The following is a 27,926-nucleotide window of genomic DNA, read 5'->3' as shown; positions in this document are numbered from 1 at the left end:
GTGCTTTCAGCTTAACTGTGTACATACAGTATGTATATATAATATACCCTGCCCTCCCCTGTAGTGATTCATATCGACAGGCCTCAAACATTTGAGTCAGTTTATGTACTATATAAACATGCAATTTGACAAAGTTGTCAGCTGGTTCCACTGAAACGTTCAACTGATCACAGAACAGTGGGGGAAGCATTTAAATGGCATTTTGACAGACCTAAAATAACTGAGTTTAGTATGTTCCCAACAAACAGCTCAGCACTGGAGTTTTGGGCATCACGCTGCTTCATCTGTCATCTTTTTATTTTCTTTTTAAACCATGAAGAATTGCTGTCTGCTTCAAACGGGACACAATGCGTTTGGTTTCGGTAGCTGTAACTGTGCGACTCACTTTAGTGTTTTCACTGAGGTAAGAAGAAAAACGCTGTCAGGTCCACCACAACCAGCTGTTCACTGAGGAATGACCCCCCCCCCCCCCCCCCCCCAAAAAAAAAAAAAAAAAAAAATTAACTGAAATCCAGCTGAACTCAGCTCTGAAAAAATAATTTATTGTTATGGTTTGATGTCATTGCTCCAAAAGATACTGCAGCCCCAAGCTGCTCCTGCAGCTTCAAAACTCAGTTCAGCTGAATATCATCCTCAAGCTGCTGAGCCACTAGAGGGCATCAGACTGAAAAAAATATGAAACATTTTGCATTATTTCCTTTGACCAAAAGGCATTTTTAAGTATGCACTCATTTCCAAATAAACCTAAGTGAAGGCAATTAGTTTAACAGTTTAAGCAGTGTGTAACACTGCATGCACTGCTGTTTTATGCTGAAGCTTGTTGTTGTGTGGGTTGTTGTATGCAGGCATACAAAGTGAGGTTGAAACACAGGTTGTGGACAAAAACTGGGCCCCTACGTGGAAAAAAAATGTAGTGTGAAGACTCTTACTGGGATTTCAAGTCAAGAAGCAGCAGTAGTAGTCAAGATGTTTGTTGTAGCTGACCGTTCAGTGATAGATGCTGAGGGCACTTGTAATGCACCGAACACCAGTTTCAGACGTGATCGTGGCAACAATGTCAAACTTTACAGTGAGATAAAAATGTCCTTAAGCTATGGCGAGGGCTTTGCAATTAAAGACACACGACAATAAAATACGACTGAATATAATCTGTACAGATCAAAAAGCTGAAGACAGTGACACTGAATAACGCGATTGTGATGTTGCCGTCTTCTCGGAGTTCGTATGAAAAACATTCTCAGTGGTCAGACAACGGACATGACGACAACGTGCCGGAGGACGAAGCATCCCTCCTCCTTCACTCTCCAACAACAGAGTTCAATTTGTTTTCTTTTTCCTTAAGAAAAAAAAAAAGTTCTTCATGTAGATTAAAAAAATAAGTGGGGGTCCTCGGGAGGCTTCTGGAGTTTCTTCTCAATGGCACAGAGCGTTCGTCCGGAGGCTCGTGGAGCCCCGTTCCCTGCTCCTCCTCAACATTTTGGAGGAAGAGAAAAGTTTTAAAATGATGTGAGCTACAGTCATAGCTGTGTTGGTTGGTTCACAGTGTGTGTGTGTGTGTGTGTGTGTGTGTGTGTGTGTGCATGTGTGTGCATGTGTGTATAGACGGGGGTCCGGTGAAGCTAACACCAGTCAGCGATGTAATCAAAGTCAGAGAACATGTTCTGCTCGTCGGAGTTCAGCGCTCGGGGTTCCCTGGGCGGGGTTAAGATCGGAGCCTCTGAGGTAAATTCATCGTCGAAGTTGCTGACGTCGTTGGAGCCCTGAATGGTTGGCACGAACGGCGGCTTCACCTTCTTGGCCAACAGTCCGTTCCAGTCCATGTTCTGCCAGGAAACAGCAACACGTTAGGTATGGTTCCACATTTCGGGGAATGAGCTCATTAGCTTTCTTACACACCATTCTCGTATCTGTCCTTAAATATGAAGCTACAGCCCGCATCTGGCTAACTTAGCTTAGCATAAATATGTGGCAGTTAAAAAACAAATACACAAATGAATAAATAAAATTGAAAAGAATCCACCATCCCTAAAGCTCAAAGACTAAAAATATTCCTTTAAATATGAAACGATAAAAGTGGGCAAACAACAGCGTAAACTGTGTTTTTGTTCCTTACCCTGAAGAATAGATGTTTCTTAACCTCCTCTGCGTCCCTTTCTCCTGCTCCCAGCCGTCGTTCTGGACTCCTCCTCAAAAGCTGTGCACAAGGAGAAGCATAAAATATGCAACTGATACACGTCTGGACACACACTTTTCACTCATATGTTTCTCAGTTGTTTTGCTCTCAGTCTATCTACACACCCTCCTCATGATGGAGATGGCCTCGGTCGAGAGGAACCGTGGGTAGCGGACTTCATCGTTGACAATGCTGTCAAACACCTCCTCCTCATCGTCACCTGGGAAGGGCGACTGAAAAGAGACGAGCCACCATGAAAAACGATGAATAAAAAGGACAAAAGCTGTTGAATATGAATCAAATGCCAATAATAAACGTTCTGTAAAATAAATTATTATTTTAATAACTACTCCACATCTTGGGGGAAGATGCACTCACCTCCCCGACCAGCATCTCAAAGATCAGGACGCCCAGGCCCCACCAGTCCACAGCACGAGTGTACGACGTCTCAGTCAAAACCTCAGGAGCTAAAAACTCTGGTGTGCCACAAAATGTGCTGGTGCGGTCCCTAAAACCCATTCCTGAAAGCAACACAGACACTGTTCAATAAAACACCAACATTACTCCCAAACAAAGCGCTGTCGCTGTTTTAATCCTGGTTTGGATACTCCTGTCTAATCCTGAGACATGAAGCCTTCAGTAATACCCTGCTTTTCCATTTTACCTTCTTTGCAAAGCCCAAAGTCAGCAATCTTTACATATCCCTCTGTATCCAGGAGCAGGTTATCCAGCTTCAAATCTCTGCAGATTCAAAAAGAAAAATAATTACAAAAAGATTTTTGAAACAGAAGTGGGGCTGAATTGAATGACTTGACATTATTCAAACTGCTTACCTGTACACAATCTTATGGTCATGTAGGAACTGTAATCCCAATACGACGCAGGCTGCGTAAAATCTGCAAAGGTACAAAACACCCAGTCGATTAGATCAGGAAATCCAGCTAATTAGCTCCCCACAGACACAGACACACACAGACACACACACACACAGAGACAGACACACACACAGACACACACACACACACAGAGGAAAAGTTTTTATAGAATATGTAACAATAGTGCCTTTACATGTCCCTGCAAAAAGCCTCTGTGCTGATGAATACAAGAGAAAATAGAAACAAACACACACACGACCCAGTGAGAGCACAGTCAGGTTCAGACAATGATGACAGGGGTCAAAGCTCGGGTCACTCACACGGCCCTGGGCTCAGAGAAAACATCAGCGTGGATGTGCATCATCAGGTCGCCTCCCGCTGCGTACTCCATGACAAAACAAACATGCTCCTGCGTCTGGAAACACGCAAACAGGTTGACCAGGAACGGGTGGCGGACGCTGTTCACCGTTTCGAAAATCCTCTTCTCGCACATCAGACTGTCAGAAAGAGGAGGAGACTGTGTGAGCGCCAGCTAACTGAACGCTAGCGCCATATCGACACCCAACTGCTCCTCTGACGGTGTTTACCTGTCCACCTCATCTCGAGCCACAATGTCTCCTTTCTTCAGAGCCTTGATAGCGAACATCTCCCCCGTGCTTTTATATTCTGCTAACAACACCTGAGGAGGAGAAGCAGAGGAAAGAGACCCTGATGAGAACATACAGCGTTTCCAGCTTCTGCAGGGTGACCGCTTTTCATTGTGAGATATGACAGTAAACTTAATTCACTACATCAAATAATGATCAAATGAAAGGCACCTTTCCAAAGTGACCACGTCCGAGGACTGCCACGCATTTGAAGTCCTGCAGACTGAAGTGGAACTGCTCTTCTTCCCTGGAAAAGGATCAGTGTTTACATGAGCATCCATTATGAGTTAAATATAGAGAGAGCCAGCAGTCTGAACAGAGAACCGGTCTGCAGCAGACAACAGGACAGTTAACCTCAAAGGCGTGAGGATTCAAAGCCAGGGGGCAGTGTTTCACCCATGTTACTACTCCACCTCCACTGAAGACTTGCATGCCATGTTCACTACAAGTGAACAGACCTTGAAAGATGTCAAGAACTGGAAACACAAAAACAAAAGCGATGGCAGGCTGCCAGTCAGATTTGGGCTTTTACAAGTGTTCTGTGCGACACTGTCGGTCGTTAACGAAGCAGCACTCAACTGGGATTATCCACTCCTCTCTTCAGTTAACTTCCATGCATGTGGATCTACCTTATCTCTGCGTCTTTCTGGATGGCGGTGAGCTCCAGGTCCGGATGCTGGATCTCCTGCTCCACCACTCTGTCCAGGTCTGGCTTCACCGCTATGCTGTTTCTCTTGTTCAAGAAGTCAAACGAGGCGAGTGCATCCTGCGGAGAGGGAACACAAAGCAGGAGGAAGGAAAAGTGAGTGACTGTGACCAAATGAGGAGGAGCTTCTAGCCGGTTTTGGTATTACTGGAGACGTACAGTTACTACAGTTAGTTATCTGTTGCGTCTTAATAATATTCACAAATAGCTTTAGCCTTTGATCATCACAGCATAATAACATCTGCGTGACTGTATTCGTCTGCTTGGCCATAATGGAGACTTTGATGGATTTTTTTAATTAAATCAACTGTATACGAAAGTTTAGTCAAACAAATCCAGTGCGCATTACTCAACTAAGCTCTTCTATGTTTATGTAAAGGCCCGCAGACGACTGCAGGTGACAGACGTAGTGAGCTGAACATACGTTAATACATGGGAAAGGGCTTGTTTGAAGTTTGCTTTAATAATAGCATGGCTGACATGGAATTTCATTAGAGCGAAGTGGTCGTGGATTGCTGCTGCAGACTATGAATATTCTGTGTATTTTACGTGCTCTGTGTATGTTTTCTGCTTTATATTCCCCTTTTAGAAGCTTTTATCTTATCTTATCTGTCAAATTCTCTACACAGGCTTTTCTCGTCTGGCTGGCTGCAATCTTTAGACCTTTACCGGAATGAGTTCTTGCTTTAACCAGGAAGGAGAGCGGCCACCTTCATGAATGACTCTCATCACCAATACCAGTGATTCCTATAACACCGTACCTGTACTTCCTCCTTGTTGGGCATCTTATCCTGCACCAGCGGTTCTCGGATGCTGTCCGGTGCCAGGTAGTGTTTGGGTCCTGGGGTGGGCTCTTTGTCGAAGTCCAGCTTAGTCACCAGTGGGTCGCTGTGTATGGGCATTTATTTTAACACAGTGTCTTTTTCATAGATTTAGTATGAGTTAATAATTACGTCTGAATATCCTTCGTCCGTGCATGTGTGAGCATGTGTGTCTGAGTACCTGCTGGGTGTGGGTGAACCGGGAAGGCTGCTGGGCCCAGTCTCAGCCGCCTGCGGGCTGAAGGAGTTGGTGCTGACGGTCGGTATGGCTCTTCTCACCAGGCGGCCCCAGGTGGCAATGTTGATGTTCATCTGGGGGGCTCGCAGGAAGGTTTTACCTGATGACGAAGAGGCAAGAGAGACAAGAGGAGAGGATGAAGAGCGAATAGACGGTGGTGTTTGTGGAGGACAGTGAGAATCAACAGGAGGAGAAAAACAAGGAAGACATGTAAATATTCCAAAATGATCTCTCATTCTCTTTACCTAGCAAGCACGTTAAAGACAGATCAATACTGTATTCAGTGAATCCAAGAATCATAATAATAACATTAGTTCCACCATCCGAGCCTCTTCTAACAGACAAATGTGCATCTCTATGATGATCACAAAAATACACCTTGAAAAGAGTGAGGTCATGCCGACTCACCTTGCTGCTTTGAGAAAATCTTCTTTTGTCTTTGCAGCTTTGGTCTTCTCTCAATGACAGGATTGAAAAATGTTACCTGAAGAGGACAAAAGAAAAATCAGACAATAAAGAAAAAAAAACAGTCAACGTGTGCACATTTCAAACTTATTATTCGTACTTATAGTATTTTCAATGCCTGTCAATTACAACTACCAGGAGCTGAGCTACAGCTTCTGATCAGCTCCTGTGTGTGAGTGAGTGTGTGTGTGTGTGTGTGTGTGTGTGTGTGTGTGTGTACCTCAGCAAACAACATCCCCTGTGGCTCCAGGTACAGACACATCCCATGACGCTGGTTGTCGAGGAAGTCCTCCAGCCGCAGGAACTTGACAGCGCAGAGCGAACGCCAGTCACGCCAGTAAACCGATATCTCCAGCTCACGAGACTGCAGGACACACACACGAAAACACACGACAAACAGATGTGAAACACACCGACTGTGTCGCCCCAACATGAGTCAACAGCGCACATGTAGGTTAAGGGCAGGTAGATGTGCATGTGTGTGTGTGTGTGTGTGTGTGTGTGTGTGTGTGTGTGTGTGTGTGTGTTACCCGGTCCAGCTCCAATGTAAACTTCTGGTCCCAGGCCTGGTTGCTAACCGACCTCCAGCTCGTCTGGCCGACTACTGTGTTGTCCAGCTTCAACACTGCGCTGATCTCATCTGAGGAGACAGACAGACATGTTAGCTGTTAGTGCTGATGATTCTAACAACGCCCCGACACCAACTTATTTCCAGACAGCGGAAGAGGTCAGGTATACTTACTGGAGAGCTCCTCGCTCTTTGTCAGGTTCCGCGAGCTCACGCCACGGTTTCGGTTTGCTCGGCTAATGAAGGACGAGCGCGTCTCGCTGGGGCTCCAGCCGGGCAGCGGGACCGACGCGGCTTTGGAACGGCCCGGGACATTTTCCAAAAGGTCCTGACAGCCCATGAGCCTGACGTCTAATGTGCCTGGAAGTGAGACGACACACATCCATGTATCACACAGTGTGTCTTGGTCCAAGCTGTTCAGTTCAGTTATTACTTTGTACATTGTAGATCTGTTAGAAGGCTAAACAAGGATGATTTACTGAGTTAGGCCAGTCTTGGTTTTTCTGTAAGACTACTTGAATTTGACAGTTGCACAAATATAAATGCTGACTAATGGCTTAAAATGTTTGCTGCTCTACCTGCAGACAACCTCAGACCTATGAGCCAGGTTTCCAGGTTAAAGATCCCCTCCACACATGCTTTAAGATGTATGTCAAATACTCTTTTTGGAATAGTAACTTGTGTCTGATATTGTTTTTCCACCAAAAAAAGCTAAATTATTATTAAAATCCTTAAAAAAGATGAAGAAGATGGCTCTACTTTACTGAAAAGTCTATTCTCAGTGTGTGTCTCACTGTGTACTGCGGGCAGCAAGTCACACACGTGACCCTCCAGACATAACAATTAATAGACAAAGAAAGAGACGTTTCCGGGCGTCATAAAGGGAGACTTCCTGCAGAAAATAGGAGATGGGTCTCCTATTTAATGACAAGGATGCTATGGTATCTGGGTCTGGATAAATCTAATAACATGCACATTAGACAGTAGCATAAATGTATATCCTGCTTGGTTCCCATGCTTTGCTGGTGTTTGCGGATTGTTTCTGTCTGACTGATGGAAGTGTGCAATAGGAAAAATCAAGACCATCACTAATACTCATGCCATGTTCCAATACCTACACTAGGCTGGTGTGGGTATATCAGAGTGTAAATCATCTCAAATAATCAACGTGCTATCAATAACCGTCAGTGTGTCTTTTGTTACCTGTGAGTGCGGCGGGCTTCGTCACGGTGCTGTACTGGTTCTGTGTGGAGATGATGCTGGATCTGGGACTGAGGGCTGGTGAGGAGAGCAGTGACAACTCTTCCACGATGCTGTTGCTGCGAGGGTGGTTTTTAGGCAACTCGTTGAGGCGTTGCTCCAAGGAATATCGCAGGAGGTCGAGCTTTTGGCTGGATTCGTTAAAACGAGCCTGGGCCTGGGGGGGGGGGCCACAGGGGAAGCAAAGGAGGGTGGGAGGAAAGGAAATAGTTGAGGTGGAAAAGGATGGAAAGACAGAGAGAAACATCAATTACATGGCTCCTTACTTAAGGAGAGCATAGCAGCAGTGCAGGGATCAGTTTCATTTAAATCCTATGAGCTTGGATCAGGTCTAAAGTGATGAGGATCTGCTTCCTGCTTGTTTTAAATCACCACTGTATACATAACTGACACACATGAAAACACAAACATGTACCTCTGAGTGCGCTTTTTTTTCTGTGACTTTTCCCGAGCCCAGGAGCTTCATGACGTTCTTGGCTCCTTCGGCCACAGCGGACTCTATCTTGGCGTGGTGGCACAGCTCCTCCACCCGCAGGTCCAACGGGCTGATGATGGGCTTGTCTGGAGGACAAGGAAGGACATTCAATTTCTTCAATTTGGACGTAATTGTTTGGAAGACTTTGTGTGCAATGATAGAGGCGTTTTCTCCTCAAACGTTATGTTGACTATTTGAAAACTGATCACTGTGTAAGTGAAAGCTCACCCATCACATCATTATTTTCGAAGCTCAGCTCGCTGGCCTGGCTGGCCTTGAGGATCTGCATCCTGATGAACTCGATTTTTGTCTTGCTGTCCTGAAGCATCTGTTGTGCAGTCGCTAGCAACTTACGATCCTATGAACAAAATTTGAAATGAAACAATCACTGAATATTGCTATATCAGCACACGTTGATATAAACAAAGTTTCTTCTGAATAACAGAACTGGACGCCAGGACTGTGCAGATGACCCCAACTACACGCCATCCTTTGACTCTTTGTGCTTTGTTGTTGAGAGCATGTAACACAAACAGCCAGGATGCCAGTTCATGCCCTTAATTGGAGCTAAAGAGCGACCACATGGAAAATCTTATTCATCACAAATGAAGGTGGAATCTTGTGTGTTGTAATTGCTGAACCTCTAATACGTACACACACACACAGACAGACACACACACACACAGACAGACACACACACACACACACACACACACACACACACACACACACACACACACACACACACACACAGACACAGACAGACACACACACACAGAGTGGAGTAAGCAAACTCCACCCAGAATTCCACTCAAGTTTAAACCCTGGTTGTTGATGGCGCCGTGCACAGGAAAGACCTCTGTCCAGCAGGCATTTCCTCTCTGACATCAGGACAGGACTATTTCCAACTGGAAGGTACCTCTGTGTGTCTGTCAGTCTGACCTTGGGGAGGTCGCTAACAAAACACTGTGACCTCCACTGGTCAGGCAGACAGTGCCGGCCATGTGGCAGTTTTCTTTTACTGTACTACAGTCACACAGTACAGCTCCACTGGTATTTCTTCTTGGGTAAAATTCAAGGACTCGTGTCTGGCCCACTTTAAAATTAGACACAAGCTTTTACATAACTTATAATGATCTAGAACTCTTTGTAAAATTCTTCATTTTAAAACTGGGCACATATCAGCACACATTTCCATTAGAACATCTTTGAGAGCATGTGAGGAGTTCATACTGGTGAGTTTGAATGTCGGTTGAAAATTTCTGAAAAATTAAATTACACCTGACATATCCGTGAACCACATGATGAAGAGCAGAAATATATCACTGGCAAAGGAGAGATGACACGGCTGAAATCCCACACTTTACTAACAGTCTACTACAAAGCGGCTTCAATTACTACTGACAGACACAGGAGCCAAGATGAGCATGAGCGACTCTCAGTGCACCAGCTGTTATTAGTCCTGGTGACTTGCACACACCACCCAACTAAATTATAGTTTTTCTTTCTCTGGGCATTAGAGGAGCCACAAGGACCGTAAGAGCTTTGTGAACAAACAGCGGTGCAATATGACACACAGTATGTGTCAGCGCCTTCTCATGTTTCCTCCTCCCCTACAGCGAAGCTGTAAAAGCCAACATGTACGAATCACTCTACCATCTGCAGACTGGAAACGGGTTTTCATGCTGGGAATGAGGCTGCTGACTCCAGTTTTCGTGTGATTTTGACCATGGTAGTTTCTAAAAAAGACTTGTGTTAAGTTTTGAAAATAAACAATCAGCACTGGTGATTATAAGTCTGGAAATCCTTTGCAGCCTGTGGTACATAATATAACCCTGTCCTGTGGTCTTTAGATTTGTCCTCAGTCGACAACACATGCACCAAGATTAATTGTCATGACTTAAAAGAAAGCCAGCCTTAAAGTAAGTAAATAAGTGAAGAAGCACGGTTCGGCACCGATCTTGGTGCTTTTAAGGGAACCAACAGAATTACGCTGGTAGTTCCGATTCACATTAAATTGATTCTTGCAAAATTTCTGTACCTGAGATTGCATTTGGGTGGGAGAGCAACTGAGAGTAGAGAGAGAAAGAGAGCGAGACTACGTCAACTCTGCAGCTTGCTCAATTCACAGAGAGTCAGGACAATTGGAAGCCAAAGGCGGTCACAAGCGCGGTTACATGTTTCAAAACTCCAGCTGCAATATTTGTTGTGCCAAATGCAAAGCTGGCCAAGCTGAACCTTTCATGGATTACATGATGAACTTTAAGGTAATTAATTAGCTAGTTGGATAAGCTGTCACTGGAGATGACAGGCCTTATGTCACTGTCTTGGTTAACATTATCCTAGCATTTTTCCCAGTGTTAGCCAACACTGACTGCATCTGAAATACCAACATGCTATTTAGCATGCTAGAACAGTATACAGGATTAATATGTCCAACACCTTAGTATGAAACCAATATGATATTATGAATTGAAGAATATTTACGGGGAAATAAAGAGTATGTGAGCACTGTAGTGGTGTGGACAACAAAAATAGCATAACCACATGTGCCTCCTCCAAGGCACACACTCCAGTGTTCTCATGCTATGTCCTGGTGACACATTGTGACAGGCCGGAGCTTGCTGGGACAGGTTTGGGAGAGGAGAGGTTATATTTTTTTGTGGTGTGTAAATTGTTCTAAATAAATAACAACAATGATATTGAGGAGTTCAGGCAAATTTTTTACGACTGAAATTACATTTTTGTTCTTACAGAGATACTAAAGAACCAGAAAAAGGTACAGTTGGGTACTGATGCCGAATTCCAGGTGCCAGTATAAATGTGAACAGCATTCATAGCCCTATGAAGCAGTAAGATTTGCACAGTGAAGAAAGAAAGTTCCAATAACATTTGGAAATTAGGTAAATTCATGGATCATGTGCCACGTTTTCCCAATTTAACAGACTCAGAATACAAAAGTATATAAAACCTGATGATGGTGAATAAAATTAATCAGCAATATGGTTGCTTCTGTTACTCCTGCTGATCATTTTTCATGTATTAGGCCCTATAAACGATTCAAATCAAACAAGGGAAAAAAAACTTCAGAAAACTTTGTGTGCACACATCTATGGCAAATAATTCAAAGCTGAATCAGGAAGTTGATTTGTAAATTGTGACAGTAAACCGATGGATGTTGGGTCATAGCTTTACTGCTCACCCTCATTTTCTCTTCCAAATAAGTCTGGCTAACATGAGGATTTGTTTAAAACCTTTATGATTGTCTGACTGATTATGTTTCCTCCCCAGTTTGAATCATTTTGGTGATGTCACAACATTGCCAGATGTACAAGGTGAGAACAGAAGTAAGGCCCAGCTTGCATGAAACTGGAATTATCCTTTAAATACAGCGCAACGGATGTGTGTGACTTAACACATTTGGCAGCCTAACAGGAACCAGCTTAAACCTGAATGTCAGGTAAACGCCCCCCTGTCCCCTTCTGAATCCTACCTTGGAGGGACCGTTGGAGTACATCAGAATCATGTTTTCAGCACCCTGTTTGACCTTGAGCTCGATGTCATTCTGTCTTTTCAGGGCAGCGAGGCGGCTGCTGCTGGTGCACATTCTTGCCTCACTGTTGGGGGTATCTGGGGTCAAAGGGCATTCTGGGTAAAGACAAAAGAAAAGTACAAGTTACCACCAGCAGTTATAGCCCTTTGGAAACAACCGCAGGTACATGATGCGGTATGTGTAACTGGAGTTTGCCACAAATATACACCAACTGTAAATTGTAACTCAGCATGCATGTGTTGTTTTTGGCTGCCAGCCACCATCCTGCAGAACAGCAGAATGACCTGTAACTTTGCTTACAAAAACACATCAGTTAGCAACAGTAAACGCATAATGTACCCAGAAAGGGCTGCTGTTCATAATTTTGTTAGCACAAGACTACTACTGACTCACTATCTCGACACAGAGAACTAGAAAGAGAGAAGTCAACAACATTGAGATTTGACATTAAGTAGAATTTTAGATCAATAGATGGAGTCAGAGAAAGACCTTGTACTGTATCTGATGTCTCCTTTACACAGCTTTTTGGCTCCATTATGCAGACACAGAAAATAGAATCATTTGATTACAGCACATCAAAGGTGAGCACACAGCACACAAATATTCACTCTGACTTGAATTTGATTTTGCATGATGCTTTGATATTCAAGTAAAATACAAAGCCAATCACTGCTAATTCAAAGGACTTTCTTTATTCTCATTGGCTCTCTCCTCAACTCTTTTCTCAGGCAAACCCTGCGGCCATCTCTATTCTGAGCAACTGAAAACAAAAAAAAACAAAACACAAAACAAGTGTGAACTTGCAGACAACTACTACAACTGCAGTGACAGTGTATATGCAAATGTTTGTGGAAACACTTATGACAACGATATATCCACAATGGTGCTACTAGGCCCATATACAGTATACTCAGGCTCATGCGCTCACTCACACACCACACACAAAGTGAAAATAAAAATCAGGATTTTCTATCCCCCGAGCTGGACCACAGTTCTGGGCGATGAGCTCACAGTTTTGTTGTGTTTTTTTTGTCATGTCTAGACTCGAAAGGTGCTGTGAAAACCCCTCCCCAGACTGATCATTGCAGCAAAGCACAAAACATTCTCACGCACACACGCACGCACGCACGAACACATGCACACACGCACACAGGTGAGGTGGGCAAAAAAACCTGCCTGACTTCTCCTGACTTGACTTGCAAGTTCAGTTGCAGAGTCTGGTGTCATTCAAGGAACTCCTCTTAGAAAGATCCCTACGAGTACACTCAGAAAGAGATGCCACATCCGATACACAAACGATGCCCTTTTCTCACTGGGACCTACAAAACAGTAGCACAGTAACTACACAAGTGAAAGTATTTTAGCTCAATTGCCTTTTTTTCCTACTCCAAGATGTAAAAAGGAAACAAAAAAATTCCCTGAAGGTGTCTCGAGTCCACCTAGGTGAGCTCGACTGGCATTACCTAAAATAACAGCAGTGAGGAAAATCAGTTATTCTGGAAGACGCTGCCAAATGCAGATAACAATAACCAGCAGGCTGATTCATTCACTCTGAATGTTTCATCAAAACAGTGTCTAAAAATTCCTTTGAACACCTGTGGGATATCGGCAAAAAGGAAGCATGTGATTCTTTGAACTGAACGTCCGAATGATTCATCTAATGATCCTTAATGAGCTGAGAGAGCATCACTGCTGCGGGTTCTGTTCAGGGGCGGGAAGGGAGGATGTCAGCCTTCCTGGGGCAATCTTCTCGTATACAGGCACACACGCAGTGGGCACTTGTGGATTCTCATCCAAACCACACGTCTGTAGAAAAAGCCTGTGCGGCAAGGTGAGAATGTAACAGAGGCTTGGGGCAAAACTGACATAAGCATTTGTAAAATCAACATTGCACAATAAAGAGTCACAGCGATTGAATTAAGATCAAGTTAAGACGGTGTCATGAGAAAGTAGTTTGTGAAAATGACAAAGACACATGAGTGAAAGTGCAGCGTATGTCATCCAGTCTACATTTGGGGCTTTTCTCTCTGCGTGGGGGGTGCGGTTTGGTCAAGGTCACATCGATTCAAGGAATCCCCCTCCCTTCTCCTTCAGCCCACGCTGGGCCAGAGGACAAGATACTGAGCTACTGAATAGCTGCAGGGCTTATGTCACTGCTGGACAGCTGACAAGGGGAACCCTCCCTCAGATTAATCTAGAAGGCAGCGAGAAACATGCTAACAATACTCTCTAAACAATTACATCATGATTTGGAAGAAGTGGACCGAAAGCTGGCGTGGGTGCTTGTCACTTGAGATATGATACGATGGCTGGAGGGAAAGCAGACTAGACATGTATTCAAGTTCCTTTATGAATGAGATCATATGTGACAGAGGGACCTGACTGGTGACCCCGCTGCTCCCAGGCGGTGCCTGAGTGCGAGTCGGTCCATTTCTGGCCTCAGCTGAGAGCCGGAGAATAACCAGAGCCCCCTCAACTTTCTCCTGGAACAAAAACACATTCTGGCTGCTCGCAGAGGCAGAGCAACTCCTTCCTACTAATTCAGGAAACAAGTGCTGTCTCTTGCAGAATCAAGAGCTAAAGCGTATTTCAACAAGTCGTCCCATGACTGTGGAGCTGAGCTGCCCTCAGTCCTTTCTCCATCATTTTGCGATGGCCAGCGACATTCCACTGCCATCGAGTCACTTAAAAAGAAAGCCCTCGTTCATCAGATAGAGAGTCACCGAGTCAGGCTAAATTTGTTCCCACTTAAGATAACCATTTACCATGTAAACCTCCCTTCCCTCCCCCAACGCACACACACACCCATGCACACCCCTCCTCATCTACTTCCTAACGTCAACTGAACCGGGGGGATGTGATGGCAACAGGCAGACAAATACCATTCCTTCTCTTCCTGAATTCACCCAGACACTCGCCACCAACAAATACTACATGAGACAACTGCTGTCACAAAACTATATTGAACACCCTCCACTGTTGTGGTTAACTCTCTCCAAATTCCATTGTAGTCAACAACCACACAGGAGCAGGCTTTCAACAGCCTCGGAGGGGAACAATCGACAGCTCATTGTAACCGTCGGAGGAATGTGGAATGCAACAATGTCAGCCTCTGGAGAGTGAGTCACCTCCAAACACTGAATGTGCTCTGTGTGCTCAGATAGGTGCTGTTCTGACACAGCGCTGGCAAAATTATTTACTCAGCGACAGCCTGCATTTCCAACCAACCCATATATTTTGGAGAGAATGACGATATTTGCCAAAAGGCATGAAGTTAAACATGAAACAGTCTTATCAACATTTTAAGCAACATTAAAGTATTACTTTTGTTTTGTACAATTTTAGCCTGAAAAAAGGAAACAAGAACAATGCAAAAGTTTGGGCATCCCAAGAGATTTGAGCTCTCTGATAAGTTTCGACAAGGTCTTAGACCTTGATTAGCTTGTTAGGACCATGGCTTGTTCACAATCATCATCACAAGAGGCCAAGTGACGCAAAATTCAAAGCTGTTTTAATACTCTGACTCCTCACACCCAAAAGTCCCACAAGTAAAAAGCCATGGGCTCCTCTAAGCAGCTACCTAGCAATCTGAAAATGAAAATAACAAAGCTAATAACTAAACCCAGAGAAGGTTATAAGAAGACAGCAAAGCGTTTTCAGGGATCTGTTTCCTCAAAGTGTAATGTAATTAAGAAATGGCAGTTAATGGCAGGAACAGTGGAGGTCAAGTTGAGGTCTGGAAGAGCAACAAAGCTTTGAGAGAGAATTGTCTGGAGGATTGCTAGAAAGGCAAATCAAAGCCCCTGTTTGACTACTAGTGGTAGTGCACTGTTCTACTGTGCAGCGACACCTGCACAAATTCAGAGCCATCAGAAGAAAACTTTCCTGCGTCCTCACCACAAAATTTAGCATCAGAGGTTGGCAAAGGAACACCTAAACAAGCCTGATGTATTTTGGACATAAGTCCTGAGGACTGATGAAGTTAATATATAACTTTCTGGCTGCAATGAGCAAAAGCATGTTTGGAGAAAAACAGGTAAAGAATCTCATGAAAAGAACACCTCTCGAACTGTTCAGCACGGGCGTGGATCGATCATGCTTTGGGTTCGTGTTGAAGCCGGTGCAGGTGGTAGAGGGAGGAATGCATTCACTCTAAGTCTAGCAAATATGGAGGCTTCTAAACACCCCTCAAAATCCACAAGAGACACAAGCTAAAGGTTCTGCCACAGCCCTCACTGTCCCCCGACCCAAACATGATTGAGAATCTGTGGATAGATCTCAAAAGGGCAGTGCATGTAAGACAACCCAAAAATCTCACAGAACCAGAAGAAGGAAATTCTTGCTTAGCTATTCAGAAATCAGAAGTTTTGACCAGAGGTGCTCAATCTTTTTCCATGACAGTGACTGAAAAATATGTTAAATACTGTACTGGATTTGGCAATGCATGTCTACTTATATATTTATATCTACGTATCTATCTATACATATATATATATATATAGCGAGATCTATATCTATATCTAGACATAGATGCATGTCAGAGCACAAATTTTGCATTGCCCATCAAACCCACTCATTTTTCTAAAATAAAAATGTAGTTGGAAAAATATTTATTAAAAAAAAAATCTAGAATTTTATTTGGAATCCAAGTGAAGGATGACTTTCCAATAGCCATGCAGAGGGTTATAGTTCATTGGCCAGACGCCTGATTCTCCTCAAATGGAAACACACCTCTCCTCCTAACCATAGTAGATGGACTGCAGAGGTCTTGTACTGCATCAAGCTGGATAAAATGAGATTCTCTTTGAAAGGATCCATAAAAACTTTTGGTGACAGTCTTTTTAGATTATATACACACGTTGACTGTCCTGCCAGATGACATTACAAGCAAAAGCTGAATCTACCTCCTTTAATTATTACTATTAGTTTTCTTTTTTCTTTTCTTTAGCTAATTTTCTTTTAACTTAATTAAAAATAACAAAAAGTACAAACTGTTTATGTTTTATGTGTTCATAGATGTTCATTTTTCAGTTTGTACTCAACATGAATAAAAAGATTTTTTTTTTTTTTAATCTAGAATTTGAGCTACAATTTGAGCACTAACCCTAAACTAAGCCTACAATTCAATGCTTTGATACAAAGAAAATGGAGCTGATGTAAAAGCCCACAACCACAACAGTTTAGTAAAGCACTATCTCACGTTTACATCTTTACTACTTGGTTAATGTTTACTGAATCCTCTGCAGCTACTTTGCGGGTGTGTTGCTGTCGCTACCTAGCAGTTCTTCAGGGTCTTTGACCACAATGTGGGCGTTGAGCTCTTGCAGCTCCTGGTGAAGCTCCTCAACCTTCTTGTTAGATTTTTTCAGCATGTTGTCGACATAAGCCAGGCTCTTCTTGTCTGTGGTAACCTGAGGAGAGGAGACAGAAGGAGAAAATTTGACAATAAATTATCTAATAATTTATTAGTCATACTACTGGAAAACTGGAGAAGTTTTGTCAAGTTTTTGTCAGCTTTGAAGACTACAAACTGGTGGTATGGAGCATGAAAGACAAAAGATGCTATTGGTTGCACTATGGGAAATGTAGAATCCAACGTTTTTGAAGACTGATCCATACGAGGGACTAAAAGTCCAGATATCTCAGCCTCTGAGTAACCTAACCTTGTATAAGTAAATGCTAACTCGGAATACTAGAAAGTTCTCCTTTGAAAGAAAGACCTTGACTTTACCTTGCGCAGGTTCTCTGCACCTTCTTTGATCTTCAGCTCCTTGCGGATCTCACGGCGGATCTGCTCCTTGATCTCGTCCAGCTTCTGTTGGACCATGGTGTCGGACAGGTCCAGGTTGTGTCCCAGACCCAGTCGCTCCGCCACCAGCTGGCCCCTGGCATCCCCCTGAAGGAGGACAGCAGATAAGGAGGGAGAGGAAGAGATGAGAGGAAGAAAGTAATTTAGGAGGTCAATGAGGGAGAAGGAGGAGGAAGAGGAAAATGGGATAGCAGAGAGAGCGGAGGAGAGGACAACGAGAGGTCAGTGACTCAGTCAACAAACAGACTGTGCATACTGACATTTCCTTTGAGCAGCGTTTAACCAACAGGACAGATCAATATACACTGTCAGAACAAAAAGCCCTGCTCCAACCTGCAGTGTTTCTAAACAGCTGACACCATTGCCTCATAAACACCTGCATTGCCATTTTGTCATGAGTGCCAGTTTATGACAGCAGTAAGGAAGCCATAAAGAAGGAGGAGGAGTTACAGAGAGTTTCATGGCACCACTGAAGTTCTCATAATTATAACATTTGTGTGAAATCTGTGCCACCTGACCCTGAGCATCAGGTGATCAATAATAATTTGTATGATGTTCTACATTCAAGATATTTTAAATGAATGCATGTGATGTTATAATGACTCAAATGCACTTAAAATATCTTGTGACCAAACATGAGGTTCAGGGATTCAACACGGCCTCAGCATCCTGCGGTTAACACAGTGAACTGATGTGTTTTGAACTTGTGCTGGACTCTGTACATGGTGTATTCACTGCGGCTGCCAGTCACCATTTACCTGCATCCTTAAAGCTGTCACCTTAACTAAAGAGGGATTAAAGGTCACTTCCTAAAAGGCTTCCGCTTTAAAGTTCGTCATGAATACAATGGCGTGCTGGTGACGTTCCGCCGGCTGATCACAGCATGCGTCTGTGACTATCTGAGTGACTCTGAATAATCAGTTTATTCCATTTCATTACACAGATCATCGGTCTGAAGTTCTGCGGTTTGAAAATATCTTCTGATATTGAATTTGGAGTTGGGTAACATAAACTTATAATTGTGTTACAGGTTTATAATCACGAACAACATTTCATTTCAACCTATGAATCATCATAGCTCAAACAGGCCAAATTACAAATCCAGATATGAAAGACTGCCCTCACGTTGGTAATGACAATTGCTCAACTATAGTACTTAGACATATGTATAGTCACATCTGTGACTGGTTTTCTTTTGGAAAAATATGATAAGGTGAACCAGAAGTCGCTGCCCTCTGAAAGCCACTGAAACAGTGCCTGAGTGTAAGCGTGTGTAAATCAGCTTATGCCATTCATAAAATGAGGGCATAATGAGATGTGAAAAACAAAGCCCATCACTACTCTGTGACTACCATGAGATCTGTCTTGTCACATTCAAGCAACATGACCTCACTAATAAATTTTTCGTTAAAAAGAAAAACAGCAACAAACAACAAAATCAAACGCTTCATCACATTTAGGCTTAATGCAATTAGCTTCAGTTTAATGGGCAACTGCTAATTTTAGCAGCCTTAAGAGAGGGCTGTAAAAAGGCAGATCAAGACAAGACAAAACCTTTAGGCTTTACTAATCGTTCTGCCTTACCATAACTTCATCGGTTTCAGCCACCTCCATCCCGAAATCCGTTGAACCAACCAGTCCACGCATGTTCTGCTGACCAGCTAAACTATCATTACATGAACTCTTCTGCTGTCTAGAAGGATGATATTCCCCACCACAGAGGTTAGGCTACACCAGCTGGCAGAGGCTCTGTCCAAAGCCACACTCATTCACTTCTCTAGTATCCAACTTTCTCCAGCTCTGTCTTGTTTTGCGCGTTCTGTCTCACACAGACCATTGACATCAACAGGGAAGATAAACCGTCTGAGCAGCGGCAGCCAAATCCCTCTTAGCTTCTAACTCTGTGAGGTCAGAGCAGCCCAGAATGGGACCTAATCTCACTCCACGGAGAGAACTGTGTCTAAAATTAACCCACGTTAAAAACATAACACTGGCAGCCCATTGTGGCCTGCCCCCTGGAAAGCAACGTGTGGTGTAGGAGAAGCTCTGACAGGTGTCAGAAGCTCTGACACCTGAACAACTGTGAGAGGGTTCTGCCTGAAGTCAGCGAGGGTTCAAGTCTCATTAGGAGTAACCCTGCAAGGTAAACAACAACAACAACTACAACAAAGTAAAACACCATATAGGGAGTATTGTCCTTTATCCATGCTAGGGTTTCACTGAAAATGTAGGTATTGCGATGTATTGTTGTATTTCAGAGGTTGGCCACCTCAACTGAAACAAAGACCACATCCACCTACTCTCCAAGAGGACAGGCCATATTTCACACAGCAGAGGCATATAACCTCGATACCAAAAAAGCCGGGACATGTATATGATTGAATGATTTTTTTTCACTAACAACGGTTTTATAAATTGTTCCTGAGCCCATGTATTGATATCCTTTCTACAATCATGTGTTCACAAACTGCTGAACCTCGCTCCATCGCTGTTGACTGACTGAGCCTTGCCCGGATGCCTCTGTCATACCCAATGATGATACTATCACCTGTTCACCTGTTTACCTGTGGAATATCCTAAACCAGTGTTTTTGGAGCATTCCACAACTCTCCCAGTCTTTTGTTAGCCCTGTCCCAACTTGTTTGAAAGATGTTGCTGGTATCAAGTTGAGAATATGCTCATATTTAGATAAATCAATGAAGCTGATGAGTCAAAGAGTAAATATTGTCTTTCTACTGTTCTCACAGTACAACATTGAGTATATGTCACAAACATCAGCAAATGATCACATTCTGTTTATTTATTTATATTCTCTTTATTTATGTTTGACAGAGCATCCAAGCTTTTTGGCAATTGGGGTTGTATTTTGTGGCTGTAACTTAGGCTGTCATCTACTAAATTGATGAGACGAGCTGCATCAGGATCTGGGTGCCTCAGCTAAACAGTTAACAAGAGGAAAACCTGAAATTACCTGCTCTACTGCTGACTGGTGGATTTATGCTGGGAAAACACGTCATGTTTGGTAAGGAAATGGATTTACACAGGCTCTTGTCCAGCCCTTGTAACCCCCCAGCTCTTTCTATAGGTGCTCACTTCTGAGGAAACTATAGTTTGCACATAGAGGCTCCTTGATGACTCATAGGTAAAATGGAGGTCACAACTCCTGGAAGTGGTAGAATGGTGTAGGGGGAAGCAGCTCTCTTCTTCAGCCCTGCCTTGCAAAACTTGTTTGTACTGTAGCTGTGTTTGCCCAACATGGTATGAGGATAGCATGAGGACACCCAAAAGGGCCTATTTTACTGTGCAACAATGCAAGGAAATCCATGAAAGGCCGATCAGATAAGGTGGAAATAAATCAGCCAGTAGACCTACAAGGTCTGTGTTTTAATTTGAGATCAAACAAACAAACTATATCCAAAGAAAGAGAGCAGGCACTCATTTTCAAGATTGGTTTCACCTCTTTGAGATGCTCTTTTACCTGGATGGGCCTTATCATTTCTCGCTGCCTGAATGCACAACTTTGTCAGGGAAATGTCGCCGCGCAGAGTAGAGACTCATTAGGTTTAAATACAAGTGAAGTAGGAATTGTAAGTAAATGTTTTCACTCAAACCACAAATCATTTTTTGATTGATGGAAGGAACTTGTTCCCGTCCACGTGGCTCTATTAGCTGCTCTGTGAAACATCCACGACTCACAGCAAATGAAAAGATCTAAAACCACTTAAGCTACATGTTTTGTTCAATATTCCAAAAAAATAGAGTACTACTTAATTTATTAGATGGACAAAATAGGGACTGCCCATCCCTACAAAATAAAAACAATAACATTTATAGCTATAACTAACCTGCAGACTGCCATCTAGGACCTGTACTTAATGAAACATTTGATAATATTTTTACAAAGGTAGGGAAACTGTTACCTACACATGTTGAACTTATTAAAGAGCTCTTCTGCTGAGCTCTTCTAAGACATCAAAGGAAACTGTGAGGTAAAAGCAAACATTAGGTCTGAGCCTCAAGTATAAGCAGGTTAACTTGTTCTTTAAGCCTGAGAGCTCTAAGTCCAACAACAACAACAGAACAACAAGAGAGGACAATGGAAAAGTTGAGGGCACCATCCAGACTCACGCTTCAAAAGCCAATCCCTTGCCATTTCTGCACAAGGCCTATCTCAGCCTAAAACTTGACACCCGGCCGTCTTATCCCCGCAGCTGGCTGTAGAGTGTTGGCCACAGCCTGGTGCTGTGCTGCTACCAGAAATAGCAACACAGGCTAATAAACGCCAATCCTACAAATGCAGCCTTTACGTAAGCTTTAGACACATTACATGCCAAGTCAAACTGTCAGTAATGTCTTTCACTTCCAGTCAATAATGGTGATTTCTCAGGTAGACAGACAGTAAATTTCTTGTGTGTCCAGAAAACTGATGCTGCAGTGTCACAAAGGAGAACAAGCGATTAGCTGCACTGAAGCACCTGTTGCTCTGCCGAGTTGATCTGGTTCCTCTCCTTATAAACCACCATGGTGATATATGTTAAAGTTTAGCTGGCTTGGTCCACCCTTGCTAAACATAGACGCATCTTTAAATAGTGAAAGCATGACTTTCCAGATGGTGTTTTTAAAGTCCTAATAAAAATATCTACAATCTCATTTAGGCATACAACATAGGGCTGGGCCTGTGTTATTGTTATTTTAAACACAATCCCAACAGTCCAAATGTGTTAACGACAGGTATGGTTTGTTTTTAACTTCAAAGAAGAGCCCATCTGTGGACAAGTATCGCAGATTAGTTCATACTATAAATGATAAAGGTAATATTAGTCTAAACAGTGAATCCTCTTTGTATTAACTATAATTTAAGCAACATGTAAGTAATATTACTGTTGTTGTTACAAGTAATAGTATGGACAGAAAGCATACTATTGGCGGAAGGAAATGAAGCACGGTGTATTGGAGAAGACATGTGGGACGTCTCTTAATTTTGATCGTTCATTGTACTGAACATGATTTCGATTATTTTTAATGTGATTTTGCCTCCATTTGCCGTGACATCAGGCAAGTTGTCTATCACAAGTAGGACATTCTAGTAACTATTCATGAGGTCAACCATCATCAGTCAGCCTTCATGGTAAAATAGTTTAACTTTTCATCCTTCGTCCTGGCTTAATGATTAGACCTGGACAATATGAGGAAAATCTGCAATGTGTGATAACATTGTTCAATATTACGATGACTTGCGATAAACAAATACAGAAGTGTGCTTATTATCTATGCAGTTCCTGTGTCTTTTTGCTTTAACAGGCACGCTGCTAACATAGACCCTAAATACTGAATAGCCTGAGCCCACTGATGGACACTAAAGAAGTGAAATAAGCTATTCCTGTGCTTTTACTGAACAAATTTCACATGAATACTGCAATGGCTAACCTTGGGATCACCACTAAATTCACACCAATTAATCTGAGGGAATGCATGGCCCATGTATCCAGGTCTCCATCTGATTGATCAAATGTCTGCATGCTGAGTGGGAATGGGACACGTGAATCAACAATTTCTCTTATTCATAGGGTCTCTTGCAATGTTTTAATCAGGCATGTTCATATCACAACGAACACATGATTTATGAGTCAGCACTGATTGTGATGAGATTCCAAACAAAAGACCTCTTTCTCCATTTATGTCCTCATACTCAACAGCTGTTCTAGCCTACACCTGTTTTGCCATCAACTTAAGGTTTTGGGAGTTTAAAATGTGCTATCGTGACAGTTTAATTTCAGAAAAATCCACTGTGTAAAACATTGATGATTTGGCTGGGTCATTCATACATGTAACAGATTTAAGAAAACATTGAGTGAAAAAAAAACAACAACAAATCTTAACAGTGAGTATAATCGGGCATCTAATGATCAAACAGGTCAGCACCACCAATTGCCTCAGTGATCACTTTTAGCCTGCACAGCTCCATAAGGAACATTTTAACTTCTCACAGGTGTTAGCTTAGCGTACCAACAGCGCCATCAGACTGCATCTCACAGGGCAGTTTTTGAAGGGTCCTGCTAACGCGATGCTGGCTGCACTTGAAACGTAATTAGATAAAATCCTGCGCGAGATGTTCATCAATATGTCTGTCAAAAAAATGGATTCTGGGCCTGACGTCACCCAAGTGAAACCACATTAGTCAGTGAGTCAGGACTGCTCGTGGGGAATAACGAGACGTGAATGTAATGCTGACATTTTTTTGAGTACTTAAAACGTGCATTTGCATGTTGGGAGAGACGTTTTTGCTTTATGTTACGTTGCTGGCGACATGTTTAAAATTCATCCAGTGTGTAAAGTGTTTAAAAAAAAACTTAACGTGAAGCAAACCAGTGAACACTTGCTATTCATAAAAGATGGACACAGTTTGCACTTTACTCTCATTACCGATACACATAGTAAAACGGAAAAAATATATACATTGACCGGCATATAAACACACGGAATACACTTTTAGTTTCCACAAGTAACGTAAATGTAGGTTAACTTGACGTTAGGCTACAAACCTGTAACGTTAAGTTAACGTTTAACAGCCATAATTTGACTTAAGCTACAGCAAAACTAATGTTCAGACTTTTTACAACAATGGCCGTTGTGTTCATTAACACGGCAGCTCCCGCACAAAACTATCGGTTTGAAACTCGAATATTTCACAAGTTACTTTGGATAATTGTTTCCCAGGCCTCAATCCATGGATAATTCCCAGACAGCCCTTTGGGTTCCGGCAGAGGCCCTTCACTTAAATACAACACTATCGACTCAAAGCGACTCAACTTTAATGAAATTAAACTGTTTGCTAACCTATAACTGAGCCTCAGGAGCAAGTTTGCGCACTTTTCGCAACAGTTGTCAACTTTTCCTACCTGCACGGAATCGGCGGCCATCTTGGTTTTCGCCTTTGAATCAAATCCTACGGGGAGAGAGGAGGGGAGGTGGAACTCCAAAAACAAGCCTTGTTTTAAGTTTCCCTCTCTGGCGACAAAAAGAAGCGATTATTTGGACCAAATCATCGGTCATCTCGGGTACGCGGGGCTTCCCATGTCGTCTTCACACTTCATTTACGCGGTCACACCGTCCTAGAGGGGTCCTGGGGGGGGTGGACTGGAGCTCATAAATAAGAAAGCTGAAGCATAAATCTGTCCCAGTGCAGTTGGAGAAAGAGGCGGTGGTTACAGTGGGAGAGTCCGCCCAGAGGAGCCCGGACACACACGTGATCCAGAACTTCATATAGGCTGGCCTCACCTCATGGTAGCAGGCAGCCTGAAGTCATCGTGGGGTAAACACAGACATGGAAAAACATGGAGCCAAAGTCAGGGTGCTTTAAAGTCAGGCTAAAATTCAGTCAAATCTATATACAGACAAAGGAAATCCTTTTTCACAGATGGAGAATTCAAACTTATTAAATGTGTGCCATTTAATCAGTGGTGGAGGTCAAAGAGCAATACTTCTATGACAAGTGCTCTTTTACAAGTAAAAGTCCTGCTTTACATGCACTTTTACTGAGTACAGGATCAAAGTGAAAGCACTATGCTGAAGGGCGGCAGCAGTGACAGAGCAACAACTCTTTACCTTAGTAAAAGTAGCAAAATACTCAATCACAAGCAAAACTGTGAATGCCTAAGATAAGATAAGATAAAAAAAACCACGTTATTTATTTAAATTTGGGATCAGTGTAAATTTTAGTAGTGAGTATAATTACATATTATCAGCAAAATATTCTTGCTTTAGATCTCTCAAATGCAAAAGTATGCAGAATGGGCCCTTCCAGAATGCTATATATTTATAAATATTGTTTTTTTTAAATTATTATTATTATTTAGATGCATTCACATGTGGAGAGCAAAATTTTATTTGGTCAGGGTGGATGTAACTTCGTCTGCTCGCTGCTGGAGAGTTTATTCTATGAATGTGCATCATATTTTTAACAAGTAATGCTAATGTCAGATGAATGCAATGGGGTAAAACGTACAACATTTCCCTCTGGAATGTAGTTGGAGTAGAAGTATGAACAGAAATACTGTACTCAAATAAGGTAAAAGTGTCTCCGACTGCATCTTAGGAAGTTTGATATTGATCATCGAACTATAATTCAAATCATAAGGCTTGTGCAGATGCTGTACAAGTGTGCTGATGATGCAAACAAAAGCTGCTATGTACTAGATCAAAGTCAGTTTACTTTTGAGTAGCTAAGACAGATAGATCAGGAGAAACTGCTGGGAAGAAACCAAAGCACAAACACTGAGCTCTTCTCCACTTGGGCCAGTGCATGACATGTCACACCTCAGCGAGAAGACTTACTGCTGCATTACATAAGCCGCAGGGACACAGCCATCACAAGCCATATGTCTCAGAGACTGGGCACTCTGTGCTTATGCCATAGTGTCACAGATATTTATTGGTGTGGACAACAACACCGGCACCTCATTCATAAACTGAGCATTGTCCACATAATAAAAATGGCAGAGGCCTTGTTGGGTAGACGTATGAATTATGTGCTCCTGTTGGGAAAGGTCTATTCTTTGTCTCAGTCTCCATGGTGACGCTCTCCGGAGGCTGACCAAGGACAGGTGCTTCAGGACAGGATGTGATGGTTTTCTCTTTCATACATGGATCGATATGGTTTGTAACCACAACCTACACTTAATGGGTGAGTTTATGAGGAAAAGAGTGGAGATGATATGGTGTTATGTTGTTTCTGTAGCAGCGCGTTAATCAATATCTATCATCATCTACCTTTATCAGAAATATACATGTCTTTGTTGCTCTGCCTCTCTCCAGCTGTTCTACCAGCCCTGTTCTTACAGCTGAATGAACACTATACTGATTTGTGGGCATGTTATTACCCATAATTTATTGTGCAGGCAGGTGTTAAGTATTGCCCAGCAAGGTTGTAAAAATCAGAGAAATCCTATTGCGCAATGTTCATTTTTTGGTGAAAACGTGTGGTTTGGGGGTGTTCTGGAGGCCTCTGGGTCTGGGACCCTAACCGGCTGTGGTGTCCCTGTTTAAGTTCTACACCAAAATCTATCACCCAGCAAATTCTGTTTTCGTAATAGTTTAACACATGCTACATGAAGACATGTGAAGAAAAAGAGCAGTTGACCAAATATTTGACAGGTGAGGTTCCTGTAGGTCACCGAATTTTGTGTAACATCGGCTGGAGACCTTTGTTGCATATCGCCCTCCTCTTTCTTCCCCTGCTTGTTCCTTGTCAAATCTCTGCTGTACTATTTAATAAAATGTCAGAAAAAACACCTTCATGACATTCAGCCCTCAGGGATCAGAGGTAATTAGCAGCACCATCACAGGCTTCAAATTATAAATGTAATCACAAATATCATAATGGTAGCCACATATTGGATTAATAATCTTGTCAAGACAGAAATATACTAAAAGGTGCTAAAATGTTTGGGGTGGTTTCAGTTTTCTGTAGCAGCCGCCCCTGATTGTTCATGTTACAACCTCATAAAAAGCCTCAGAGGGTTTAACGCTGAGTCCTAAACAACATCAGGAGCATTTAACAGTAAGATGCTCCTGGTCGGCCTTTAAAAAGCAACCTGTAACTAAAGCTCCAAAGTAGACACCCTGCATGATTATCTGGGTCAGAGGGCCAAAACCAGTAAGCTGTAACTGGAGAACAATCTGAGATTAATGGAGATGAGTCCAATAAACTGACGACTGTCCAGGGATTATCTGACAGCAGGGATGAGTAACACTGAGTGACAGCACTGCCTCATATACACTTTCTCTGGCCTCTGGTGACTCCTCGTCTCACATAACCATGTCCCTATTTTAGTGCTTGCAATATTTCCTTGCAATATTGTTTTTGCAGCAAGACAGCTGCTAAAAAAACAATAAAAAATGTTGAACATAGAAATTCTGTTTGGCACAACAAGTGCCACAGTATTATGCCAACATACTGTTGCCAGTTGTATGGCAGAGACATATTTAACTCACTGCATCAAATGCAGAAGAAATAGTCCAGGAGGGTATGGAAAGGATGTAAAAAAAATGTGTGTACACACACACACACACACACACACACACACACACACACACACACACACACACACACACACACACACACACACACACACACACACACACACAGTCAGCAGCAGGAGCAGACCTGGCAGCTCTTTATCTCCCTCTGCAGGATACCAGCCCTGAAATAATCCAGCTTTCATTTTCACGGTAGCAGCTTTATCTGTCTTTCCCACTCCTTGCTTCGTTGCACCTGTTGTTGATGATGATGATGATGCACGGGCATTCAGATTGAATTAAGGAACACACATGCATC

At 42.8% G+C, this 27,926-nt stretch overlaps 1 protein-coding gene across 1 annotated transcript; it reads right to left on the bottom strand.

Annotated features, from left to right (window-relative positions):
* Nucleotides 1-510: 510 nt before the first annotated feature.
* Nucleotides 511-24,761, bottom strand: pkn2a (protein kinase N2a). Its single transcript, XM_041948509.1, has 23 exons — nucleotides 24,490-24,761; nucleotides 17,513-17,677; nucleotides 17,057-17,192; nucleotides 11,722-11,876; nucleotides 8,457-8,586; nucleotides 8,169-8,314; nucleotides 7,697-7,910; nucleotides 6,668-6,853; nucleotides 6,456-6,565; nucleotides 6,146-6,289; nucleotides 5,869-5,944; nucleotides 5,404-5,560; nucleotides 5,163-5,289; nucleotides 4,325-4,461; nucleotides 3,867-3,942; nucleotides 3,636-3,727; nucleotides 3,369-3,545; nucleotides 3,007-3,069; nucleotides 2,838-2,914; nucleotides 2,552-2,694; nucleotides 2,299-2,406; nucleotides 2,114-2,194; nucleotides 511-1,823 (listed from the first exon to the last, which is right to left on the bottom strand). Exons 1-23 carry the CDS (start codon nucleotides 24,508-24,510, stop codon nucleotides 1,620-1,622), a joined length of 2,925 nt encoding a protein of 974 aa, XP_041804443.1. The 5' UTR covers nucleotides 24,511-24,761; the 3' UTR covers nucleotides 511-1,619.
* Nucleotides 24,762-27,926: the final 3,165 nt, after the last annotated feature.

Source organism: Chelmon rostratus, chromosome 12 (assembly GCF_017976325.1).
Source record: "Chelmon rostratus isolate fCheRos1 chromosome 12, fCheRos1.pri, whole genome shotgun sequence".
Classification (NCBI taxonomy): domain Eukaryota; kingdom Metazoa; phylum Chordata; class Actinopteri; order Chaetodontiformes; family Chaetodontidae; genus Chelmon; species Chelmon rostratus.
This window is presented reverse-complemented; position numbering and strand designations above follow the sequence as displayed.

Bases quoted from the DNA above. Each gene is read 5' to 3' on its own strand.
- pkn2a (XM_041948509.1), bottom strand. From the start codon at position 24,510: ATGGCCGCCGATTCCGTGCAG. The intron at 11,877-17,056 runs GTAGCGACAGCA...GTCTTTACCCAG, and splicing joins AGACCCTGAAGAACTGCTAG to AATGCCCTTTGACCCCAGAT. The intron at 5,561-5,868 runs GTGAGTCGGCAT...CTTCGTCATCAG, and splicing joins GATTTTCTCAAAGCAGCAAG to GTAAAACCTTCCTGCGAGCC.